Here is a 23,938-nt window from a genome sequence, read left to right on the forward strand (position 1 = left end):
TAACTTGTTTTACCTTCTGATAACATTTTTATAGTTACGTAATATACCGTCTGTGAATATAGAGTATATATTATAAACATTTATTAATATTTAGTAGCCATAAAAAATTAACACTTAGTAAAGAACATATTAACTAAATAGTTAACTAATATTTCTGATTATTAAATAACTACCATTTATTTTTATCACAAATACTTAGCACTAAGTTTTTGACAATTCTTGATTATTGATCATTATTTTTTTCAATGTTTCTCAAAAAACGCACTATTTATAAATATTTATTGTTATGATCATAACCATGGTAATATAAAGGCCATTATTGCAGTTTTAAATTTATTATACTGGAAATGTATTCAATTATTACTAATAGATCAAAAAATTAACCACAAAAATTATTCAACACATGTTATAATATTATAATAATCATTTATATTACATTGGAGTGGCGTATCATCATAATAATCATAATAATAAAATGTACAAAAAAAATATATATCATTGAAGTTACACACTTACTCCTTCATTATTGCTGCTGTTGTGTTCAAGTTGGTGTACAAAATAAATCATTTACGATAATTTTATATTAATAATAATATAATCATATAATAATGTAATAATAATAATAATAATAATAATAATAAAAAATAATAATAATGATCATAATAATAATAAATTATTAAATTGTAGTACGTGGTGATGGAGATGAAACATTCTTTATTTTTCAATTATAAATGGTCACGTCTATACAGTTTTAGTATATAAATGTATATTATATACATATATATTTTAATAATACTTACATTGTATACACGCACAAATTAACTATTTTTTTTTTTTTTTTACATTATTTTCAAACTTAAATTTCTGGGTGTTATTTGAAAACAAATTGAATACACATAAAAATAATTATCTTTAAGGATTATCAGTCTGCTGTTAATCTTATACAATTGGGAGGCAGCTTAAAAAAATATAATTAAAAAAAAAAAAAGGAGAGGATTAATAATACAACACACATAATTTGATAATATAAATAATTGTTATTGCTTTGGAAAAGTCAAATTATTGTTATTTACTTGGAGACAAAAAATTGTTGAGGCCCTCCTCCGCCAGGTCCTGATGGACCTCCTCCTCCTCCACCTCCACCTCGAGTATTAGTGGCATATAATTGTTGCTGGAAATTATGAAATTGTTGGGCATAATTTGGATCCGCTGTAGTTGGACCAATGAATGAATTTGCTGCAGGTGGACCCCCTCTAAATCCTACAGGACCACCACCGGGTCCTGGACCTCCTCCACCACCCATTGATGGTGGTAAAGGTTGTGTCGCATCTGGAGGACCTGGTCCACCCATCATTCCTCCACCTTTATGTTGCTGAGGCGGAGGACCTCCTGAACCACCTCCCATCATCATCATTTGCTGTTGTTGAGGATGACCTGAAGGTGGATGATGAAGAGGACCACCACCACCACCAAACATGTTATCCGAAGGTCCTCCATTATAGTTACTACCACTCATTCCCATTCCATTGTTGCCACTTCCTAGTCTTATCATACCTGCTGAACTACCACGCATCATTCCTCGGCTATTATTTGGGCCACCAGGTGGCATACCACCCATACTACCTCCTCCGGGAGGACCACCACTACCACACATCATATCATTAATTCCAGCGCCGCCATTACTATTATTATAACCACCACCACCAGAATTTGGAAAATATTGTAAATTATGAGTAGGTACTTTTCCATCAAGATTAGACAATGGATTTCCACCATTACCCGGTCCACCAGAAAACCGTTGCAAAAAATCTAAGCCAGGTTGTTGCTGTTGTTGTTGATTTTGAGGAGGGGGAGGAGCACCTCTAGGACCTCCTCCTCTAGAATTGTTAGGTAAATATTGTATTGTGTTCGGAGCACTAGGTTTTACCTGTATATTAGCACCACCATTATACAATACTCCAGGTCCACCTCCTGCTGGTATTCTAGGCATTAATCTTTGTTGCTGTTGCTGTTGATATTGTTGCTGTTGCATCATTGATGATGATTTTGGTGATAATGGACCACCACTAACACAGGAATTCATCATCATACCACCATTTCTACCTCCACCTATTGGAGGCATTCCCATTGGTAATCCACCTCCTGGTCCCATAGACATTCCACCTCCATTAGGACCCGGTGGTGGTGGTCCTTGTCCAATTCCTGGTCCAGGTCCATACATCATTCGACCACCACTTCCAGGAGGGCCACCCATTCCACTGTCATGCATTCCACCACTACCCATTCCCATTGGACCACACATAGGATCATTATTACTACCCATCATGTGCATTGGTGGACCACCTCCTCCACCGAAAGGTGACATCATTCCACCTCCAGGATGATGATGCCCGGGACCACCAGGGTGGTGTAAAGAAGGTACTCCACCACCATGGTTAACAATCGGAGATGACCCTCCACCAGCCACATTATTAGCTAATTGTTGGTTCATCTGAGCCAAAGAAGATATTGGATCAAAATGTTTCATTGGTTGATGTTGTGATGTTTGAAGACCAGCTGCGACAGCAGCTGCTGCAGCTGCAGAAGGGTTTAAAGGCATATCACCAGGACGAACTATGTTATATGATTTCATATTAGAATCGGTCATTATCATGTCCATATTGTTTTGAGATGTAGGGACTCTAAAACAATAGAAATATAATCATGTTAAAATTATTTACTACAATTATATAATTTGTTTAAAATAATATTGCTAATCATGTAAAATAACAATTAGTTTTATTAGATTTATCAGTTAATAATATAAATTTGCTTCAAGTGTATAAACATTACAAACTTATCTGTGTATATTATTGTTTTACAAAATGTATTTAAATAAATACAAAATAAAGTGATTATAATAATTAATAACTAACAATTAATGCCCTAGCGTTACAATTACATTTTATGGTCTCGAATCCCATTGATAAAAATTTAATTTAAAGTAAATTAAATATTTTTAATAATTATTTTTAAATCTATATCAAATTAACAAGTATTCCAAAATTTTGCATTGGAATTATATAATTCATATATTTCATAATAAAATATGTGAAATAATACACTCAACACTAAGACAAATAAAAAAATAATAATATACCAATTATAGAATTAATTTTAATGAATAATAATTGAACATTTGATATTGTTACAAGGATTTTATATCATAATTAAATTCAACAAGATTGACTTACGAGGGAGACATTGTTGAAGTAGTTGTAGTAGTAGAGGACGATGAATCTTTTAAACCAGTATTAGGTTGTTTTTGAATGGTAAGTTCTTGACCATCGAATGTATTCAGGTACTGAATGTGTTGAGGAGAAGGGACAGGCATTAAATTAGGTTCATCTCCTCTTTTAGATAGCTGTTTATTGCTGTGACAAAATAGTCCATCTAAAAAGTTAATAACAAATAATTAGTTACAAATCAACATTTTATTTAATTGAAGTATATACCAGGAGATTGCTGACCACCACCACTAGGTTGACCTGGAGTAGCAATGTTAGATGAAGGTGAAAATTCATTAGACATCGGTCCTTTTTGTTGTTTCATAGATGAACAAGAATTGTGGCCAGGCGACATATGAACTGGTGTACCTGGATTACTGGATTGTAGTCTTGACCCATTGCTACCAGGAGATCGTACAGCAGTAGGGCTCATATTCGATGATGGTCGACCACCAGCTGGAGAATTGAGTGCTGAACATGTGCGAGGAGATGGCAATGACAAATTGCTATTTGTTACTCCAGTACCATTGCCAGCTAATGGTGAATTAGGGCTACAACTTGGTACAGAAACAATAGGAACACTAGCAGATCGAGCTACTGTTTGATGGTAAGAAGGTGGTGGACCACAACGCCCTCCGTCTTTCTTCTTCTCATCTTCATTGCCAAACATTGATTTTGGCCAATCAGATGAGCATGATGTTGGTGTTTTAGGTGGCAACAAGAGATCACCTGCAGAGCTAGTTACTGCTGCAGCTGTAACAACAGCATCTACATCCAAATCATCGTCAATGGATGGCATTAAGTCGTCCATACCACCACTTCCACTGCAATTATCTAATGGACCTCCAACAGAAGAAGACGATGATGTAACAGGAGGAGGTTGCTGTTGAGAAGTTCCTCCACCACTATTTGAGTTTTCGGGAAATAATACTAGTTGAAGTTTCCGTAAAGTGGCTTGTTGTTCTTCACGATGTTGTCTTTGTTGTGGAGTTAAATTTTCATCAGGTACTTGAACACCTAATAAAATAAAATTTATATAAAATATGTATGTTAAAAAATAAAATAAAAAAGGGTACTTAATAAATTAATTTAAAAAAATTGATTACATAGTTGAAAATAAATTGACTTGCAACAAGGAAAACGAATAAATTACTTAAGAGGATATCAGCGCAACATTTGTTTTCTCTCTCAGATCCACGCGTAACATAGACAAAACGCTTTCACTTAAAATAAAGGATATTTTTGAGAGAATGACATATCAGTTTTATATTTTATTGTTATTTAATTTTGTACTCAACTTTCATAAAAAAAAAAAATGTAAATTTAAATGATATTTAAATTATTCTGAAACAATATTTAGAAAGATCGATAGGACATACTCTCAAAATATTATTCTCTATTGTTTTTGTAATGGGTAATTTTACTCTAAGATAAAAAAATAAATCATTCTGCGTAAATGCATTTTACCTGTTGTGCATGGGCAAAAGAAAAAACAAACAGTTTTAACCTGATATCCTCTTAAAGCTTATTTGTAATATTTTTTCATTATTTTAAATAAATTAATCATCTTATTTTTTAGTAACTTTAAATTCTGGTAAAGCTTTTTGTACTTTGTATTATAAACATAATAATTGTACTATAATGAACTGTAAAATAGTTTTATGCATGTGGTATGTGTAGTTTTTAAAGAAATGCTTACCAGTTAATGAATGGTGCGATGTTGCTCCTAGAGATGAGTTTCCACTACCTATAGGATCATCAAAGTCTAAAGAAGGCATCATAGAGGCTAAAGAATTATGCCCCCCTGGTGAATCACCTGGACCAGAAGGTACTGATACTGGTGGTCCACCAGATGATGACATAAGACTATCCATAGAAGATGGTTGACATTTATTAGGGCCACCCATTGTCATCATGTCAGACATACCATGGTGGTGGGGAGGACCACCCATTCCAAGAGAACCTCTATGGTGAAGTGCACCAGAGGGATGATGAGGAGGTGGATGATGAGGATGATGTGGACCACCACCCATCATTGGTCTATGACCACCATCCATCATATTAGATGGGTGATGTGGATTTGGATGGTGTTGTTGATGATGTGGATTGTGATCCATTAAATCTAAATCCATACCGTTCATGGGCATCCCACCACCGCTACCAGGCCCCATAGAACATAAATTTCCTAAAATTGAAAATAAACAGTAATTTTAGTAAAAACATTTAAATATAAAATAAATTAAAATAAATACCATGTTGATTCATCATTGATCCAGGACCTGCCCCCATCATTGATTGATTTGAATTATTGCTGTTCATTAACATTCCAGGACCCATTGATCCTCCACTACTATGATTTGACATACCCATAATACCATTATTACCAGGACCACACATTGATCCCATCATATTATGATTTGAAGAATGTTGTAGCTGTTGAGGTCCAGAATCATTGATATTATTTCCCTAAAAAATATAATAAAAATTAAATTGTAATTTTTTAGTATTCAATATATGAATAATACAAATCAAGTGGATTATAACATTATTTACAATTTAACAATAATATCTTTCCTAAAATGAGTTAGATATATGAGTTGTTATTCTTTTTATTCATTCAATTATGATTTGTTAGTTATTCAGGTTCATAATAAACCTATAAAATAAGAGATCAGATCATTTAACCTTTCGTGGTCACACATAAAATGTGATTATTGTACATTATATAATATTTATTTTACTTATTTTGGTGTTATGATTTTCTATGTTAAATATTTTTCCTCTACTTTGATATTTTTATCATACATATTTTATTGTTTTTTACAATATTTACTATATATTTATGATATAATATTTTAGAACATTTAAGAGTCATTCGAGTCTCAGTATAGAATTAAATTTCATACTATTAAGTAAATAGCGAAAGAGAAATATCTTGATTTATAATTTATGATACATTCCACCAGTTTACTGGTATACCAGTAAAAGATTAAACACTATTTTAACATTATATTTAACACAATGGATTAAAAAAATTTGTAAGTCACGTGAGATAAGTGTAAGAATAGTTAAATTCCTTAAATTATAAATTCAAGTTAACATATTCAAGACTGTGCAATCTATGCAATAATAAGCCCTACTCTCGCTTATGGTTGTGAGATATGGATAACGACAAGTAGAACAAAACTTAAAACTGTTGAAAACAAAATATGGAGTGGATATTTGGGCCAGTTTATACAGTTACATAATAACTAATTAACGGAGAAAGAAGTTCAATAAGGAAATCTGGAAGGAACTAGGTTTAGCACCAGTTACTAGTTAATAAAGGGACAATGAATATAATGGTTGGATCATACCATGAGAATAGGTCAAGAAGAACTATAAGAACAGTTATGGGATGGGAACTAGAGGGGAAAATATGACTAAACGTAATATAAGAAGACCTTGAGATTGTAAAAAAGCAAGATTAGAAAGAAATAATTTAATATTAAGAGAAATGAAGGGATATAGTGATGGTGGCAAAAATTCTATCATAAAATTAGATAATTATTTTATGATGAATGATAATAAACAAGCCACACCAAAAGTGTTTAGCTAATCCATATTGCCGGTACAAATTAATTTTACCATAAAAAAAAATTACCAATTATGTACATACAATGTTCTAAATCAAAGTTAGTATGAGAAATAAATTACATTACGCTTAAGTGTAAGCAATTGTTGATAATTTTTATTTTTATTATAATTAATATTTTTCCCAGTAATATCTATTATTATTTATTTAATTTATTAGTATAATAATTTAAGATGATTAAAATATGTTTCACAAAATTATTAACAACATTTTAAAATGAATAATCTTGTGGCATACAATATCTATAGCAAATCAGAAGACAGAAAAACGACAATATAAAAAAAAGATATTATTAAGGAGAGTCTTTTGTAAGACATTTTATTTTTATACTGAACTAAAAATATTTATTTTTATGATAGATAGATTCTCTATTTCTAAAAAATAATTTGACAAACATGAGCAAATTGATCCATTATATAGACTTACACAATTCAAAAAAAAAAAAAATGATTTTTCTACAAGAAAATTAAAAGTATTTTAGTTTGCACTTTAAACATTTCTGCGCCCTTAGCAATTGCCTACATTGCCGACTTTTCGATACACACTGCATAAAATATTTATTAGTACCATTATTAAGATACATTCATATTTTTATAAATGTAAATAAACTAAACTATTGCACATAAATTAGATATGCATTATTAAAACTATACCTGGTGATGATTCCACATTGGCATTCTTGCTCCAGGTTGTTGTTGCATAATGGGATTTTCTATTGAGGCACCTGATGGACTATTGCTGTTTTTCATTGATCTTGAATAAGGTGTACCACCCCCATATTTTGGTTGTCCACCATGAGGAGCCATACCTTTGTTAAGTTGTTGTTGATGTTTCATTTGTTGTTGGGATGCAACCACATTATTCATCCATTGTCCAGGATTCTGTCTATTAAACTGGTTTACTTTTAATGGGTGTTTCTAATAAAATTAAAAATGTAAGATTTTATTATTAGATAATTAGGCATTTTCACAGTGAACATTTAAAAATATTTCACTATACCTCTAGGAATTTTTTTGTCCGTGGTTGAGCACAATGATAAGCTATAATAGTAGGATATTGGCCAGCTAATACAGATTCAGCTGATTTATTTGCTAAGCTTGTGGAAAATACAAAAATCTGACTTTGTTGTTGCATGTATTGCTGTTGTTGGGCATCCATATTTCCACTAGTTGTATTTGCTTGTTTGTTGCCAGTAGCATTTGGGCCTAAAACATTGCTCATTAATGGTTGCACTCCACCAGAACCATCAATTAAATCTGATGGCCCTCCACTTCCACTATTCATTGAAGATAAAACAACTCGATCACACGATTCTAAAAAAATATAGTTTAATATTTAAAATTAAATTAAATAAAAAAAGTCATACCAAAGTCAGATTCAACAGTAGTTGTAGTTGTACTTGTAGTATTGTTATCTTCTACTTTAATGCCACTGTTATTACTGGTATCTTCGTGCTTAACTGAAGAACCCAAATAATTATTTTAGAAATGGCATTTTTTTTTTTAGAAAATATTGTAGAATTATAACTCACTTTGACTAAGGCAAATATCATTTGACATTAGCTGTTGTTTTTGGTCAGCGTTAGAAGAACCTGGAGAAGTATTGCTAGTAGCATTTCCACCAACACCACTTTTATTATCAGCTACATCCCCACCAGCATTATCTATTAAAGCTGTCATATCAGATTCGGTTTTGATAATTCTGTCCAAATCGTGATGAAGTTCACCACTATTATTATCTGGTGTTTTGATCATTTGGTTAACATCCCCAATACTAGGGTCCCCTTCACTATTAAATGATGAAGACTTTGTTTCGATGTATTGCTTCTCCTTGATCATCACACGCGTGAGCTTGTGATTATAATTCTTGTGGAGCTGTTTAAATAAAATAATAACTAAATTAATTAAAAAGATAGGTACTAATGATAATTAAACAACCAAAGCTGTTTATGATAATTTAATAATATAATAATTTAGTATATCGATTAATTATATTAAATATTATATTTAGTGAAGTTTGATTCTAAAACCACGCCCATTAAGATAGATTTGAAATTGTACTATTTTTGACCAAATCTTATATTGTAAGAGAATTGATTTTATTCAAAAAAAATGTTTAATGCATATTTTGTTGTTTATATTGCACATTTTTTTGTTTTTAAGCATTTATATATACCATATTTATGTGTACAGAATATACTTATCTCTTAAGTTTATACTAGATAACACTTAACACCATAATAAATCATTATTTATACAATTTAACATGAAGTTATGAACATATTAAAATAATTGATAAGACAAAATATATATTATGAACTTATTATACCATCTATATACATTACTTATTATAAAGTTAAGGTAATGAGGCATTTTGATAATTTATTTATTTAAAGTTTAATGATTCATATTTTAAGTATTCCTGGTTTTTACAATATCTATGAAATTATGTTTAAATTAGAATAAATTATTAGAATAATCCGATAAAAATTATTTATACAATGTATAGATATAAAATAAAGTTTAATAGTTTAATGCATATAACGGGGCAATTATATACAGGTATCAAATATTAAAGCAATTAAACAAATGTATGTGATATGTGCCGGAACTATTTGAAATAAAATCATGATTCACCATAGAATTATTATTCAAAAACACAAATCAAAAAGTGAATTATTAAAAAAAAATCGAGGAATTTTTATATACTACCTAATATAATAATATATAATGTTAGTTTACTTATATATTATAATCAGCTAATTTAATAATCAAATTATGATTATAATGATTAAATATATAGGTTCTTATTAGGGCTTGACTTTATTGCATTTGCAATATTTTAGTACTATGAATTATTACTTTGTAAGTTATAAATGTGTTTTTAAACTTTTTTTTTTATTATCAGGTATTTTATTTTTCTTGTAAATAGTAGTTTAAAATAATAATTTTTGATATTTGTGAATAATATGTTTAGTGTGACAGAGGTTAATTTTTTATTGTTGTTAAATTAATAAGTCAACATTCTATTTACATCCAGTTTCACTGTAAATAGAACAAGGTATAGAATTTTAATTATTTTAATCATCTAAACATTTTAAATAGGTACCAGATGACGTAATGAAACAAATAAAATAAAAACCATGCAATTAATATGTTGTGTCTTAACTACATAAAGTGAAAGTTATTTGTAGATGAAATAAAAAGCTAATTTACAGTTAAATTTAGAATTCATATTATATCTGCTTATATTATTACTATTATTACTATTAATACTATGAGATTTATAGTTTTATTATCATAAGTTAATGGCAAAAAAAATTAACACTCTTTTCCTGCATGCCGTATATTTAGTTAATGGGGGACAATACTTGGGTTCACATACAGTTTTCTATTCTACTGGCACATTTCTAAGGGACATTGGCAGTATGGCACAAATATTTTAATATTATTTTTTTATTTTCATTATTTTTTAATATTTTCATATAAGTACAATATTTATTTTTCAAATAATTTTAATATCTAAAATTATTAATGATAATGAAACAAATAATGAATAACGAGATGAAGTTGACAAACAACGTTAATCCTTTATATTAATTTTTGATAAAATATTACTTATTTTTAAGGATTTTTGTTCATCATTAAAACCAATCTTGCATTATCCACTTATTACGAGAATATATTTTCTAAAATCTAAATATAGTTGGAGAATGATAAAACATGGTAAAGCACATATTGCAGTCGCAATGTTCCCGGTAAAGCGCATATGACGAGATATAGCTTTGGTTATTATTATGTTTGGTAAACATTTAGATAGGCTATTATCAATATATTTAGGATGATTTTACTTTATTTAAAAAGTTATTATCTTGATATATTAAAAATATTTTACTACCAATTTTAAATACTTAAGATTAATTCGTTTTTGAGAATAAAACTGGAAGATAGATAAAGATAAAAATTAGACACTATTTATTGTCTTTACAACAGTTTAATATAATTGTTGAATTTCATTCATAAAAAAATTTACTAAAGTGCTCAATTTTTAATAAACTATCTGCACTTAATATATATATATGATATGTATTGTCCACTTATTAGATATATAATCAGGTAAATCAAAAAAAAATATGCAAATGCATGATTCTTTGTTCTAGTTCAAGTATTTAAAGTTTAGGTAAATGGAGTGGTGGTATGAGAATACTCCACAAAATGTAAATTTTAAATACTTATATAACTCATAAACTACTCGTCCGAATTTCAATTTTTATATATCGATACCCTGAAAATTATTCTGCTTCAGAATATGAAATTAATAAAGGTATGTTGTCATTAAAAAAGGCAAGAACTTAAAATATTATAATGATAAAAATACTGTAAAAATATTTCGACTGGAAATTATGTAAAAATAAAATACTTTCAAAAACGTTTATAGACTAAAATAATGAATGTTCGATTAAAAAAATCATTGAGTATATACAAATATTAATTATTTGTTTACCCAAAATAAGTACATTTATTTATATGTTCATGTAGCAGCATACTCATGGAGAAAAAAGATAGGTCAAATAAGGGATAAATCCATTTGGGCTTTTTTTATTTTTAGCTTATATAATTGCTTGTTATGATATACTTATTGTGGTACTTTCCTGTTATACAAGACTACAGATATTTTTGCGACTACTACCCAAGGATACCTCCATTACCGCAACTACCACAATAAGCTGAACGATATCACAATTGTTATATCCATAATATTGTTATATATATCTATCATTATCTATATTATTAGTTTTTGTAATCTGATGTTTCTTAGGGGACAGAAAGTATTGTTTTGCAGTAATTTCACAGTATTCTAGTCTAATGAAAGTTGTGTGTTTACCATTTAATTAATTTTGATATGGTCTCTACCTAACCATAGCCAGGTGTAGCTGTAGCCCCTGTGGCGTGCGCCGTGTAAAATATATTACAAATGATTACTGGGTAGTTAAATATTTTATATATATAATTTGAATGTGGCCATCCTTGCAATACATACAGATTAAAAAAAATATCAAAGAATTAAATATGATTAAATTGTTAAGAGGACGTTGTACATGCAGGTGCAACGTCCTCTTAATATAAATTAGTCTGTGATAAGAGGAAAGTGTGCAAATTTTAGTAATCTTAAATAAAAGAGGTAGACTTGGGTGGTAGTTACGGTTATAGCAGTAGTCTTGTATAACATTAAAGTACCCTTATTGTTTATTTTATTATACTTTGTACACTTTAAAGAATTAAGTTAATAACTCATATTTTTCTCAATACAGGACTAAATGCACTAGAAGTATGTAATCTAAAGAAGATAAACCTGCATGTGTTTTTTCCGTCTTACAAATGTAAAACATAGCAATAATGTAAATTACAATAGCAATCAATCAATGATGGGGGCAGGTCCTGGTTCAATGATGAATCAGCATGGTATTTATTTTAAATTATTTTATATTTGAATGTTTTTACTAAAATTACTGTTTATTTTCAATTTTAGGAAATTTATGTTCTATGGGGCCTGGTAGCGGTGGTGGGATGCCCATGAACGGTATGGATTTAGATTTAACGAGATAGAGCCACTCAAGCTGTAGTGATAGTTTAAATTCCAAATTGATACACAATATATGTAGTTGAGAACATTATTTGAGAAATATCGTTTTTACTCTTATAATATCAATTATACAAAAAAAGCTCTTATGGTTCAAAAAACCATTATTTTTTTAAATTGAATAACTATTTTGTAGTTCCAATGATAAAAAAATAAAAATCTATTTCACAGCCAAAGTTTTCTTTTTTATGTGATGAAAATTTTATTTCTTAGTTATGAGTTTATGACTGTAACCTTCTAGATTTTTTCCCAGGCAAATAAGTTTTTACTATGTTAAACATTTGTACGACAAAGACAATATATGCGTGTGTAGTCTTCTTAATCAGGACTTAAGACTTCTAACTGTTGCTAACTTATTTGTACATAATAATTTAAAAAAAATTAATTTCAAAAGTTTATAATTCATATTTATATTTAAGAATTTTTACTTTTATTTCTGCTATTTTTTTATTTATATACATTTATTTTAGGTAATTAATAACAATAAAATTATATACTTATTCTATATGTACATAGGCAAATAGCAAGCTTTGTATAAATTACATTTCTATTATGAAAAGTAAAATATTAAACTGTATATACAATTTGCTCAAGCAGGTGTCTGTTATTTTATTTTTAAATTTTATAACTTATAAAATACACTAAGTACCTATACTAAATTATTTTACATTTTTGTAGAACTTATTATAGTACATATTTCATAATTTATTAGTGATTACTTCTACCTATTTATTTTCAATTTTGACTTAACAACTATAACTTTAAATCAAAATTAAACAAATGAAAACCATTGAAAAAAATGCATTAAAAAATGTATTATTTTAAATTTCATACAAGTTTTTAAAAAACAATTTTAAGCATTTTTTGTAACTGGTTAATTTGTATCGTACAATATTTATAAAACTGGCATAAAAGCTAAAACGGAAAAAAAATGCCGTGAAACTGTTTGAAAATAATGGAATTAATACACATAAATAAAAAGTGTAGCAATATTCATGAAACTAAGTTATAGGTTTATTTCTGTCTGATTTCAGCAAAGAAAATAAAAAAGTAAAATATTTATAATTTAAGTATAACATATAATTTGTTGGTGAACATATTAAATATTCACAATCCAAGGTGGTTAATAGCTAACAACTATAAAATTGTTTGTAAAGTCTAATTATGTGTTATATTATATAAGTTATTGAAGTTAAAGATTAAATAGTAAATATTAAAAGAATGTGGTTGATTAGACATGGATAACCCATATCACAAGTAGTCTAGGACTATGGTAGGTATTTAATAATGGTATCAGAGATAACTGATGAGATAATCAATAAGCACCGAATTAAAAAAAATCATCAAAATAAATCAATAATCATTACTACATATTATAATACTGCAATTAGGTACATACATTAAGATAAAATATGAAAAGTAAGCTACCTAATCAAAAATAGAATTAATTAATGTTTAACTAGACTTTAACCTTTGTCCTAACCAATTCTACGAAATAATTCTTGAAGAATAGATACTAAAAAGCTTAGTATAATTGTTATAAAAACAATATTGAAATGATTGCATATTAAATCAACATTATATAGTCTTTATTTTACTTAAATAAAACTAAATATATAAGTACAAACACGGTACATATATTTCTGTTGTCTAAAACTATAAAGTGATCTACATCATTTCTTGAATCATTTAACTTTTCTATAAGATGGTTAAAAATATAAATAGGTAAAATAAGATTTATCAAAGGCTTTAGATTTAATATAGTAAACAAAATGAATGCAACAAAGATAAATAATAGAAATATGCACATTACTTTTTGTCTCTTGGAGGCATAGGGAAGTGAGTAATTTGACAACTAATATTGGACAATGTAATCGAACAACATTCAATTTAAAATATAATTTGGTATGGACACAAGACATTTACAAACGAAAACCGATTAGAACGTATTCAACACAAAGCTAATATAATACACGGCACGCTGTACCAAAATACTGACATGACATAACGCTACTTAGACGGGTGTTAAGACTCACGTGGACCAACCTATAATCACTGCGGTGTTAAGTCGGTACTAGACGATTGCACGGGTAGTCACTATGTGTTATGGGACGGTCCTACGTTTGCTTCGGCCATTTCCATCGCCACCGCCAGTGTCATCCGATTGCAGTTGGGCCGTTTCTTGTGGCATGATCTTCACAGCCAGCCAACTTTGAACGTGCACGTCAAGACTATTAGCAGTGCGGAAACTGGACTAGCAGCACAGAATTGCCTACCTCACTGTAGAACGTGCGCGACGGACATCGAGCACCGATGGGGTCAAGGCGGTGTGCGACGGCGGCTACAGCGTCAGCATGTCGCCGCGAACGTTCGGTGCACGGAGATCGGCGTGCGGTGGACGACAACAAACGGCAACGTAAACGCGCGCGCGCGTCCAATCCAACGTGATCGGAACGAATGACGGTCGCGGGCGCGCGCGCTCGCTCGTTGCAGAGACGGACCGGGAACGCGGGATAACGTACCGACGACGAAACGGTGCGCGAACCGCGGACGACGACGGTTAATGCTGCGGCCTGTTGGTTGCCCGACACCACTGAAAATTAAGCGACGACGACGAAACACAATTTATTACCGGACGAAATGGCACTGATTCTGGATCGACGGCGGTGTGTTGGTTGGTTGATGTCGCTGGTGACAATAATAAAACCCAATGTTACACACACACATATACACACGCGCCCGCGCGGACACACACACAACGCACACGCACGCGCGTACGGGCACGCACGCACGCACGCGCGGCAACTCTCGCGCACACGGACGTACGCACACACGCACACGCGATAATAACACGCGCCGGCACGGTGGACGAGGCGGCGGGTCGGCGATGGGTGAGAGAGGGGCGGCAGAGGATCGGTCTCCGGCGCGGAGTGGGGTAGAGGATAAATAAATAAAAACACGGATACGGCGACGGCGCATCGGCCATTTTGACGGTAACACGGTGCGTGGAGGTGAAAACGGTGCGCCACCGTTCGATGTGCGTATTCGTTACCGTCCGTGGAGGCACACTCCGTAGTCTGTAACCATCACCGTCATATCGCGTTCTGTACGACAAAATTCGACGTGATGAAATGATGTTGGAATAAATTATTAATAAATAGTAAATATGTAGCGATATTCAAATCACGAAACTATAATACTCTGTATTTTAATGATGGCCACAGTGCTATATTTTAACAATATTGTTATGGGTTTTATATTTTGTATATATTAATTATTGTTTTAAATCTGCACGATATTAATCTTTCGTACGCACGATACGTAACAGTGGTAACACGTAAGCACCGACCCAACAACATTATGAATGATGTGTTGCACGATAAATTACTATTTTCATTTATTGGCCGAGTATATTAAACAATCAAAACATTTTTCATCGTTACCTAATGGCCAGTGGCCCTTTAAATTTCCTTCAGTGCATAGAGTAATTTTAAATGCTAACCGATATGCATAACCGCGTTTATACCTGTACTTTGGTACCTACTGATTACTGATAAGAAGCGGTTTCGAATTCCGATAACTTAGAATAATAGGACAAATAGGACATAGCCACATAGGTACGATTATGGTATTATACAATGCGTCAGTATAATTTATTGCAACTATTAGCTAAATCAAATAATAAATGATAGGTAGTTTTTATTAAACCCTTTTGAAATAAATAGAAAATCATTTCCTAAACGATTAGGAATGTCTATTCAATAGGTATTTTTTCTAAACATTAATATGTTTTTACGTCAAATTGTTTATACAATATTTATATTTTAACTACCCATATTATAATTAAATAGGTGGAGATAATAATAACCAGTTATGACTTAAAACATGATCTGTTTACATAAACTTGACAGAATAAAATTAAAAATAGTTTTTTCAAATCACTACTTTGGAAACTTACAAACTGCTCTAAATATGTTTTTTTATTTTATCAAAAGTATCTAATATAGTAATATCTATATTCTACATTAAACATATTACTATATTCTATAACAGTTAAACCTTAACCCACGTAAAATAAACTAACAATAATTAAGTAAAATTTTTTTGAAACAAAATGAAATCAAAAATGTTTTTAATAGCTTTTTAGATTTTGAGCCGAGTGATAATAAATGTATTGATTTTACAATGTACCTATGTGTGTGTGTATTTTTTATTGGAGTGATGCAGTAAAAACACTTTGATTTTCAATATTAAAAGTTATATTATAGTTCCTAGTAAAAAATTGAATTTAGTTGCTACTTTGAGTGTAAAAGGTTAAAAAATCTTAGCACTTTTATAAATATCTAAAAGGGATAAGGGAAAAATAAATAAGGAAAATCCGGAATACAATCAGTGTTCGACAAAATTGATTTTGTTTTTTTTTTGTTGCTGTAATACAAAAAAAAAATCATAGGGATTTAAAATTTTCATTAAATATAAGTATTATAGTTTTCTATGTGAACATAATATTTTTAATCTTTTAGGATATTAACCTATATGGCTTATATATATTTAAAATGTTCACTTGGTCAAAAACTTTGAAAATGTAATATGAAGTTTTTATTAATAATACTAAAAAAAAAAGTTAAGTGTTTAAAGTTAAAGTTTTCACAAATGTCGTGAAAATCATAAAAATTAGCAAATTATTTTGCAGTTAAAAATTAATAACATTTTAAATGTTTATACCTAATATTTCAAAATTTAAAATTTAATACAATGTTCTTTATAAGTTTTGCACCCATATTTAAAAAAAAATATACAGGAAAATCAGTTTAATTTTTTGTGAGCATCTGAAGCTTACATTTTTACGGCATTTGATATTAACCTGTAAAATAACTATTTCTCCTCAAACATTTGTTATTTGTTATTTATTTATTTAAAAATTAATAAATATATAGTTGATATTATTTTAAAAACTTAAACGTCATCAACTATAAGTAGGTATATCTATTAAAAATTACTATTATTATTAGAGATATTCCGGGTAGGTATTAGATAATTTGTTATAAACTTATAAACCGGGTACCGAATACTGGCCGAGTAAAAATGCAAATTATTAATTCTAATTAGAATCTAATAATTTATTAACCCGTTATTTCTGACATGTGTATAGCTTGCTCATAGTTGTATTTCCCCCAAATTCATAGTACCTCATACGGAAATAATTAAAAATAGATTTATCGATAAACAGCCACTTTACTATTCCGATAAGGAAAAATATTGCATTGCGAAAATTAGTTGTGTCGTAATGTCGTGTGCACGAATCTCTCTATCGAGTCTACCGAGTAAGAGCCGGGTAAAAATGTAAGTATTACGCCGGTACCGAGTAAATGCCAGGTAAAAATTTAGTATTACGACGGCTACCGGGTAAGAGCCGAGTTTTAAATGTGATATCGAGTAATTGCCGGGTACTAGTAACATCTCTAATTATTATTATTATTATTATTCATACAGTAAAAACTCTTTATAACGAAACTCGTTACAACTAAAAACTCTATATAACGTAAATAATACATTATAATGGTTGGTTTGATTCATAACTTAGTATATAATTTTTATACCCTTTCTATTACATAAGAATTCTTTTGGTCCCTTCAAATTCGTTATAGAGAGTTTTCACTGTATAAATATAATGTAAGTAGGTACTAAGTTTTAAGTTTGTAACATTCAGACATCAGGACACATTGGAATTAAAGTGTAATTAAATGTGCAATAGCTTATCAAGTTTATTTTAAATGTATAGGTAGTTTAACAGTTTTATAAATCATAATCATTACCTAATCATAATATTAGGATCCTTAATTATAAAATATCAGTTTGTGTAGGTAGTTATATACTACTAGTATACTAGTCGATATTCTGAAAATTTCAAGTATAGAATCTACCTATTACAATTATTATTAAACACCAATACATCATTATAATGAATGTTGTCACAACTCGCAAAGTCGCAATCATCACACATTTCAGTGTAATTAACGTGTGTAATCTTATCTATTAAGAATAACAGTCGGCTATTTTATTGCTATAATAATTATTAAAATTTTAGAATATAGTTTTATAAATAAATATATATTCTATTTCAGATATCAATGTGGTATGATTTATGAGATATTAGGAAAAAAAGTCCCGGTAAAAAATTCGCACGGAAAAAAAGGCTCCAAATTAATATTTGATTTAAATTCAGTCTTTTATCATATAGGTATTTATAATCTATATAGATAGGTACATTATAGGCTATAGGTTACATACATGTTACATATTTTGTTGAAGATAATTAACAAACAACTAAATAAAATAGGCACAATATAATAAAATAATTAAAAATTTAATAAATTATGTCTTATAATATTATTTAAAAAATCTAAAAATGCAATTATTTAGATATATACCCCTCGTTACGAGGGCCTCATAAAATAATGACCGATACATGACATTTTCACCATTATTATTTACGAACATTTTCAGTTTTAAATTCAGTTTTTTTCTTATAAAAATTTAAAGTTCGTATTTTGACATAATTTATAAAATTTAAAAACTATTTTGTGGCTAAAAATTTATAAAATGTTCAACTTTAACAGTTACTTATAAACTACTTATAAATTATTATAATAATAGGTAATGCAAATTACCTTCAATAACAAGTTATTGTAGACTATTTGGTTTTTTCGGGTTTAAACTGCTTCTTTGATTACGAATACTTCTTTTTATTGAATCTTCGGATGGTAATTCAATTAATACCTTCTTTGGTAAACTTTATACAGCTTGGGCAAACATTTGTCCTGGATTGTTACAAGTCTGAAGCAAACATTCCTTTATCTTTTATTTAATTTTCATAGCTCCTATTGCACCTTTATCAGCACTATGACAGTGTTCTTCAAATTATATGATTTTTGTAATTTCCAAATCAGTAATTAATATTGCTGGGCATTTCATGGACGATTTTTTGGAACATTTCCATCGGATTATACTTTGGCATGTCTTTTTTATAGTATAAGTATACCCGGCTAGTGCAATTTTATCATTTTCCTTGTTTGATTTAAGAAGTTCCATGGTTAAACACTTAAACTACTCTCGCGTACAAATTATAACGTATAATAGGTATACCGTATACCTGTATATGGTATTGCCTGTAACTGTCAAACTATAGATTTTGTCAATTAATTTTCATGTACTATCTACAGATAAAATTTGTCAACCCAATTTATTTTATAAATAAAATAACAAATATAATGGAAATATCGTTTTATTTATACTGCAACGGGAGACTTTTTTTCCGGGGACTTTTTATCCGTTTACCGATTTATGATGAAGTTAGCGTTAGCCCCTTCTTATCGCTAAAATAAATCCAAAACAATGAAATTATTATGCAAATTACTACTATATAAGTACCTATATTTTTCAGTTTTATAACATTTTAGCTTGGTTTCATCAAAGATCTAGTATTCAAATCTACAGTTTAAACTTTTGTTTGCTAGAAAATTGTTGTACTGTGTAATTGGTTACATTTTGATTTCTATACATGAGGAATGAGAATAACAGTTTCAGTTTTTTCTCTAGATAGTGGCTAACTGGCTTGTCGCCTTTACTTAAAAAGATATGAGAGGACGACCGGTTCAAAGTAATGATGTTGCAATTGTGCAATGATAAAATTAATCTAAAATAGTACATAATATGTTCAGCAAATGAAATGAAAATAATTGTAAATTACTTTTTAGAATTTGTAAGTCATGCAGTGCTGCAAATTAATTTTTATGTTTAGCGGGAGGCAACTTCACGGAACTCCCATTTTTTCCGATTCGTTTTATAATGGCGTTTAAAAACATTTATAAACTATATAGTACATAGGTCATAGGTACTACATATTCTTCTTCTTCATCTGGCCCTTAATAATCTTTAAGAGTTAATCACCGCCATAGGTACCTACTACATTTTAGAGTTAAAAATTGTAATTTTTTCGAATGTCTTGCTAATTTCTGATAACCTCTCCATCACACTCTATTAGTCTCAAAATTTGTGGATTTCAGTTGATTCACTAAATGTTGTAGAGCGAGGGCCAATTAAAACTGACAAACAATTATTTAAAATTATAATTTTGATTAGCAAATGTCAAAACATAATTAGCTATTATTAGCAATTAATATAGATTAATAGATTAATTTTAGTGATAGGAGGAGATAACTTTATGTCTCTAATAACTTATAACCATTTAGCATATAGATACAAAATAGATATTTATAAATAAATATTAAATTTAATTATCCAAGCAATTATTATAGCAATGAAATAACTGATATTTATTTTTAATATATTTAAAAGAAATTGTACACAAATTAATTGTATTACACTAAAATAGTGATAAAGTTGTGACAACATTCATTATAACTATATTTAATAATTATTATAATGGTATAGTTGACATTTTTTGAATAATATTAATTATCTATATATTTTATAATTTAAATACCTAATTATTATGATAATTAAAATGTTAAACTACATTTATAATAAACTTGATAAGCCATTACACATTAAATTACACTTCAATGTGTGCTGATTGTTACAACTTACTTCGTATTACTGATATAAATATATAATAATATTTAATAATTATTAACATAGTCTGACACATAAATGATAGATAACATATTTAAGATAATATCAACTATATATTTTATAATTTATAATAATTGAGGTAATTATGTTAAATAAACAGTTTAATTTCTAACACATTTGAAAAGATATTATTGGTACATTATATTATTATTTAGTTGGACTGTAATTAATATAAGGTTTAAAATGCGTATAGTCTATATAGTAAGTATATTACATCGGTTTTAGAAAATAAAATATAAAGTCGTATTGTTATTTTTGATTATCCTTAAGAAAGTTTGGAAAGTTTTAAGTTTTAAGTTTTTTAAGTATTCCACATTAGTTTTTTTATAAAATAAACCTTAATTGATTTATATTTATATGAACCATATACGACGGCATTCGTGTAAGGCGTAACTAATAAAATATAAATTATATTCATGAACATTTTTAACAGTAAAAAATAAATATTAATAATTATTCCTTAGTTTTTACGAGGATGTTTTATCCACAGAGAGGGGGATAAATTAGTTATTCTGAAAACGATGAAAACACGCATCATATTTTAGGCGGTACACGGATAAAAGATAATTAGTCAAAACACTCAAAATCACTAATTTTTAGGAAACAAAAAACCTTCGAAATAAAAATTTACAAAATACAAAATCAAATATTTATTAGATAATATAAACATTATAAACTACCTAGGTAGTAGGTACCTATAGAATATATGGTACCATAAAAAAATAACCCCGGAAATTTAGTCCCCGTATGAGGTTTTGTAAGAATTTTGCAAATTAATCTAAATATTAGTATTATGTCATTGTGTATAATACAATTTATAACATATATACGTAAAATTTTGATATCCTCACAAATAATGTTAAATTTGGATTCAATGATAAATTATTGTATATTTAGTACCTACGAATAAACGATTTGGAACACAGTGCCGCGGTCTGTCTGACATATCGATCAGATATATATATATATAATAATTAGACATATTATAAAAGAAATTATTAATTGAAAAAATTGATTATTTGTTAAAAATTATTATATTATTGAAATTGTATTACACATTTATAATTAGATAGAAACAATCATTTTTACTATAGGGCTATTACTTTTTCGGCAAATCAGAATAAATATTGATAGGACATTTTTTTATGAGTAGATTTATTTAATATTGTAGTTATAGCAGTACAGTATATACGTAAGTATCTAATAATCGAAAAATGGCCAAATTAACTTGCTCTTACTTGTACGACTGTACACCGAACACGAATAACATGTATTATAACATTTATTACTCAATATTCGATAAATGACGTGGGTGGTTGATCTGCGTACAATTACGTACAATGTACAAAGTACCTACATTTTTACATAGGTACTATACAATCCATATGTATATCGGGTAGATATATACTTTTCAACTTATAAGAGCCAGATTTAGAGCTATATATGCATTATAAGCAGTAAGCACTAGGTACAACTTATATAGGTAGATATATCATATATTTACACTATAATATACTTTATATATACTATTACAATACAGTGCCTTTCATCATTTTTAAAACTTTAATTATCTATACATACCTATTGTTATATATATTTTATTTTAACGATATTGTATATATTATTCTGTGAGAATTGTGTGTTTCACAAATAATTGTATTCGTACATAATAAAATAGTACGGAGTTGCATATTATATACACGTATATAGATACCCATTTTGCATGTAACAATATAATATAGAAAGGATTATATGAGTCTGCTATAATATATACGTGTGTGACCTCACTACCTACCTCAGCAACGCTAAATTTGAATAACCTTGACGGTCGATTGTACCTTTATGTATGTAAAATGTACATACACATTACCGGTGTGTGTATATTGTGGGTATAGGTATGTATATTATATTATAATCGTACAGTCTATATATTGTACAGCCATCGTAGTCGTCGTAACGATATATAATACATAATAATATCCGTAAACGTGTATATCTGGTAAATTATACACAATACGTATGTGCACACTGTATATATATATATGGTATAATATTTTATTATACACATTTGCATGATATTAAAAAACGAGAAATGCAACCCAACCGCGTGAAATGTGACATTTCCTATATGTATATCTTCACAGTCACGGCGGTTTTGTGGACCTGAATGGTTAACTACACGTTAACACATATAGGTACTCTACTACTTGCACAATAAATTTATGTTAAAATCTATATGTTCAAAAGAAGTGAGTACTATTATATAGCAACATTAATGTGCATCATATTACGTTCATGCATGAGGCGATTTATTTATTTTTATCAGCTTTACAGCAAACAGTGCAGAAAAACATGTCAGCTAAATTATAATATAATATTATTAAAATATTATAATATATACACTATACACTAATGTAGACAGTTAGACTATATCCAATGAAAATTAATTACCGTTCTGCTGTACATTATATAGCTGGTGTCGAGTTGTAACTGTTAATGTAGGTATATGTGTTTATATAGTCTGAATTAAATGATATACCTACTAGGAGTAATATTACATTGTATAGACACGAACAATGACTCTAAGCGAAGAAGATCGGTTAGTCTAGAGCAGCGGTTCTCAAATTGTGCTCCGCGGCTACCTAGGCATATCTGTAATTATTAAATTCAAATTACTATTATATTACTTAGTTATGTCTTAGTTATTGTTGTCTCAAATAGACATTTCTGATTTTTGGAGCTT

General features: G+C 29.0%; 1 protein-coding gene across 3 annotated transcripts; it reads right to left on the reverse strand.

Annotated features, from left to right (window-relative positions):
- Positions 1-391: 391 nt before the first annotated feature.
- LOC113556125 (protein BCL9 homolog) lies at positions 392-15,268 on the reverse strand. Of its 3 annotated transcripts, none has more exons than XM_026960892.1 (10): positions 14,587-15,268; positions 8,432-8,774; positions 8,267-8,359; positions 7,900-8,213; positions 7,554-7,817; positions 5,519-5,732; positions 4,966-5,451; positions 3,495-4,283; positions 3,234-3,432; positions 1,070-2,681 (listed from the first exon to the last, which is right to left on the reverse strand). In XM_026960892.1, exons 2-10 carry the CDS (start codon positions 8,736-8,738, stop codon positions 1,070-1,072), a joined length of 4,278 nt encoding a protein of 1,425 aa, XP_026816693.1. In that variant the 5' UTR covers positions 8,739-8,774; positions 14,587-15,268. The 3 variants fall into 3 exon arrangements, with proteins under 3 accessions (XP_026816695.1, XP_026816693.1, XP_026816694.1); XM_026960893.1 differs by having other exon boundaries at positions 14,577-15,268; XM_026960894.1 differs by lacking the exon at positions 14,587-15,268 and having other exon boundaries at positions 392-2,681; positions 8,432-8,738.
- Positions 15,269-23,938: the final 8,670 nt, after the last annotated feature.

Source organism: Rhopalosiphum maidis, chromosome 3, assembly GCF_003676215.2.
Source record: "Rhopalosiphum maidis isolate BTI-1 chromosome 3, ASM367621v3, whole genome shotgun sequence".
Lineage (NCBI taxonomy): Eukaryota > Metazoa > Arthropoda > Insecta > Hemiptera > Aphididae > Rhopalosiphum > Rhopalosiphum maidis.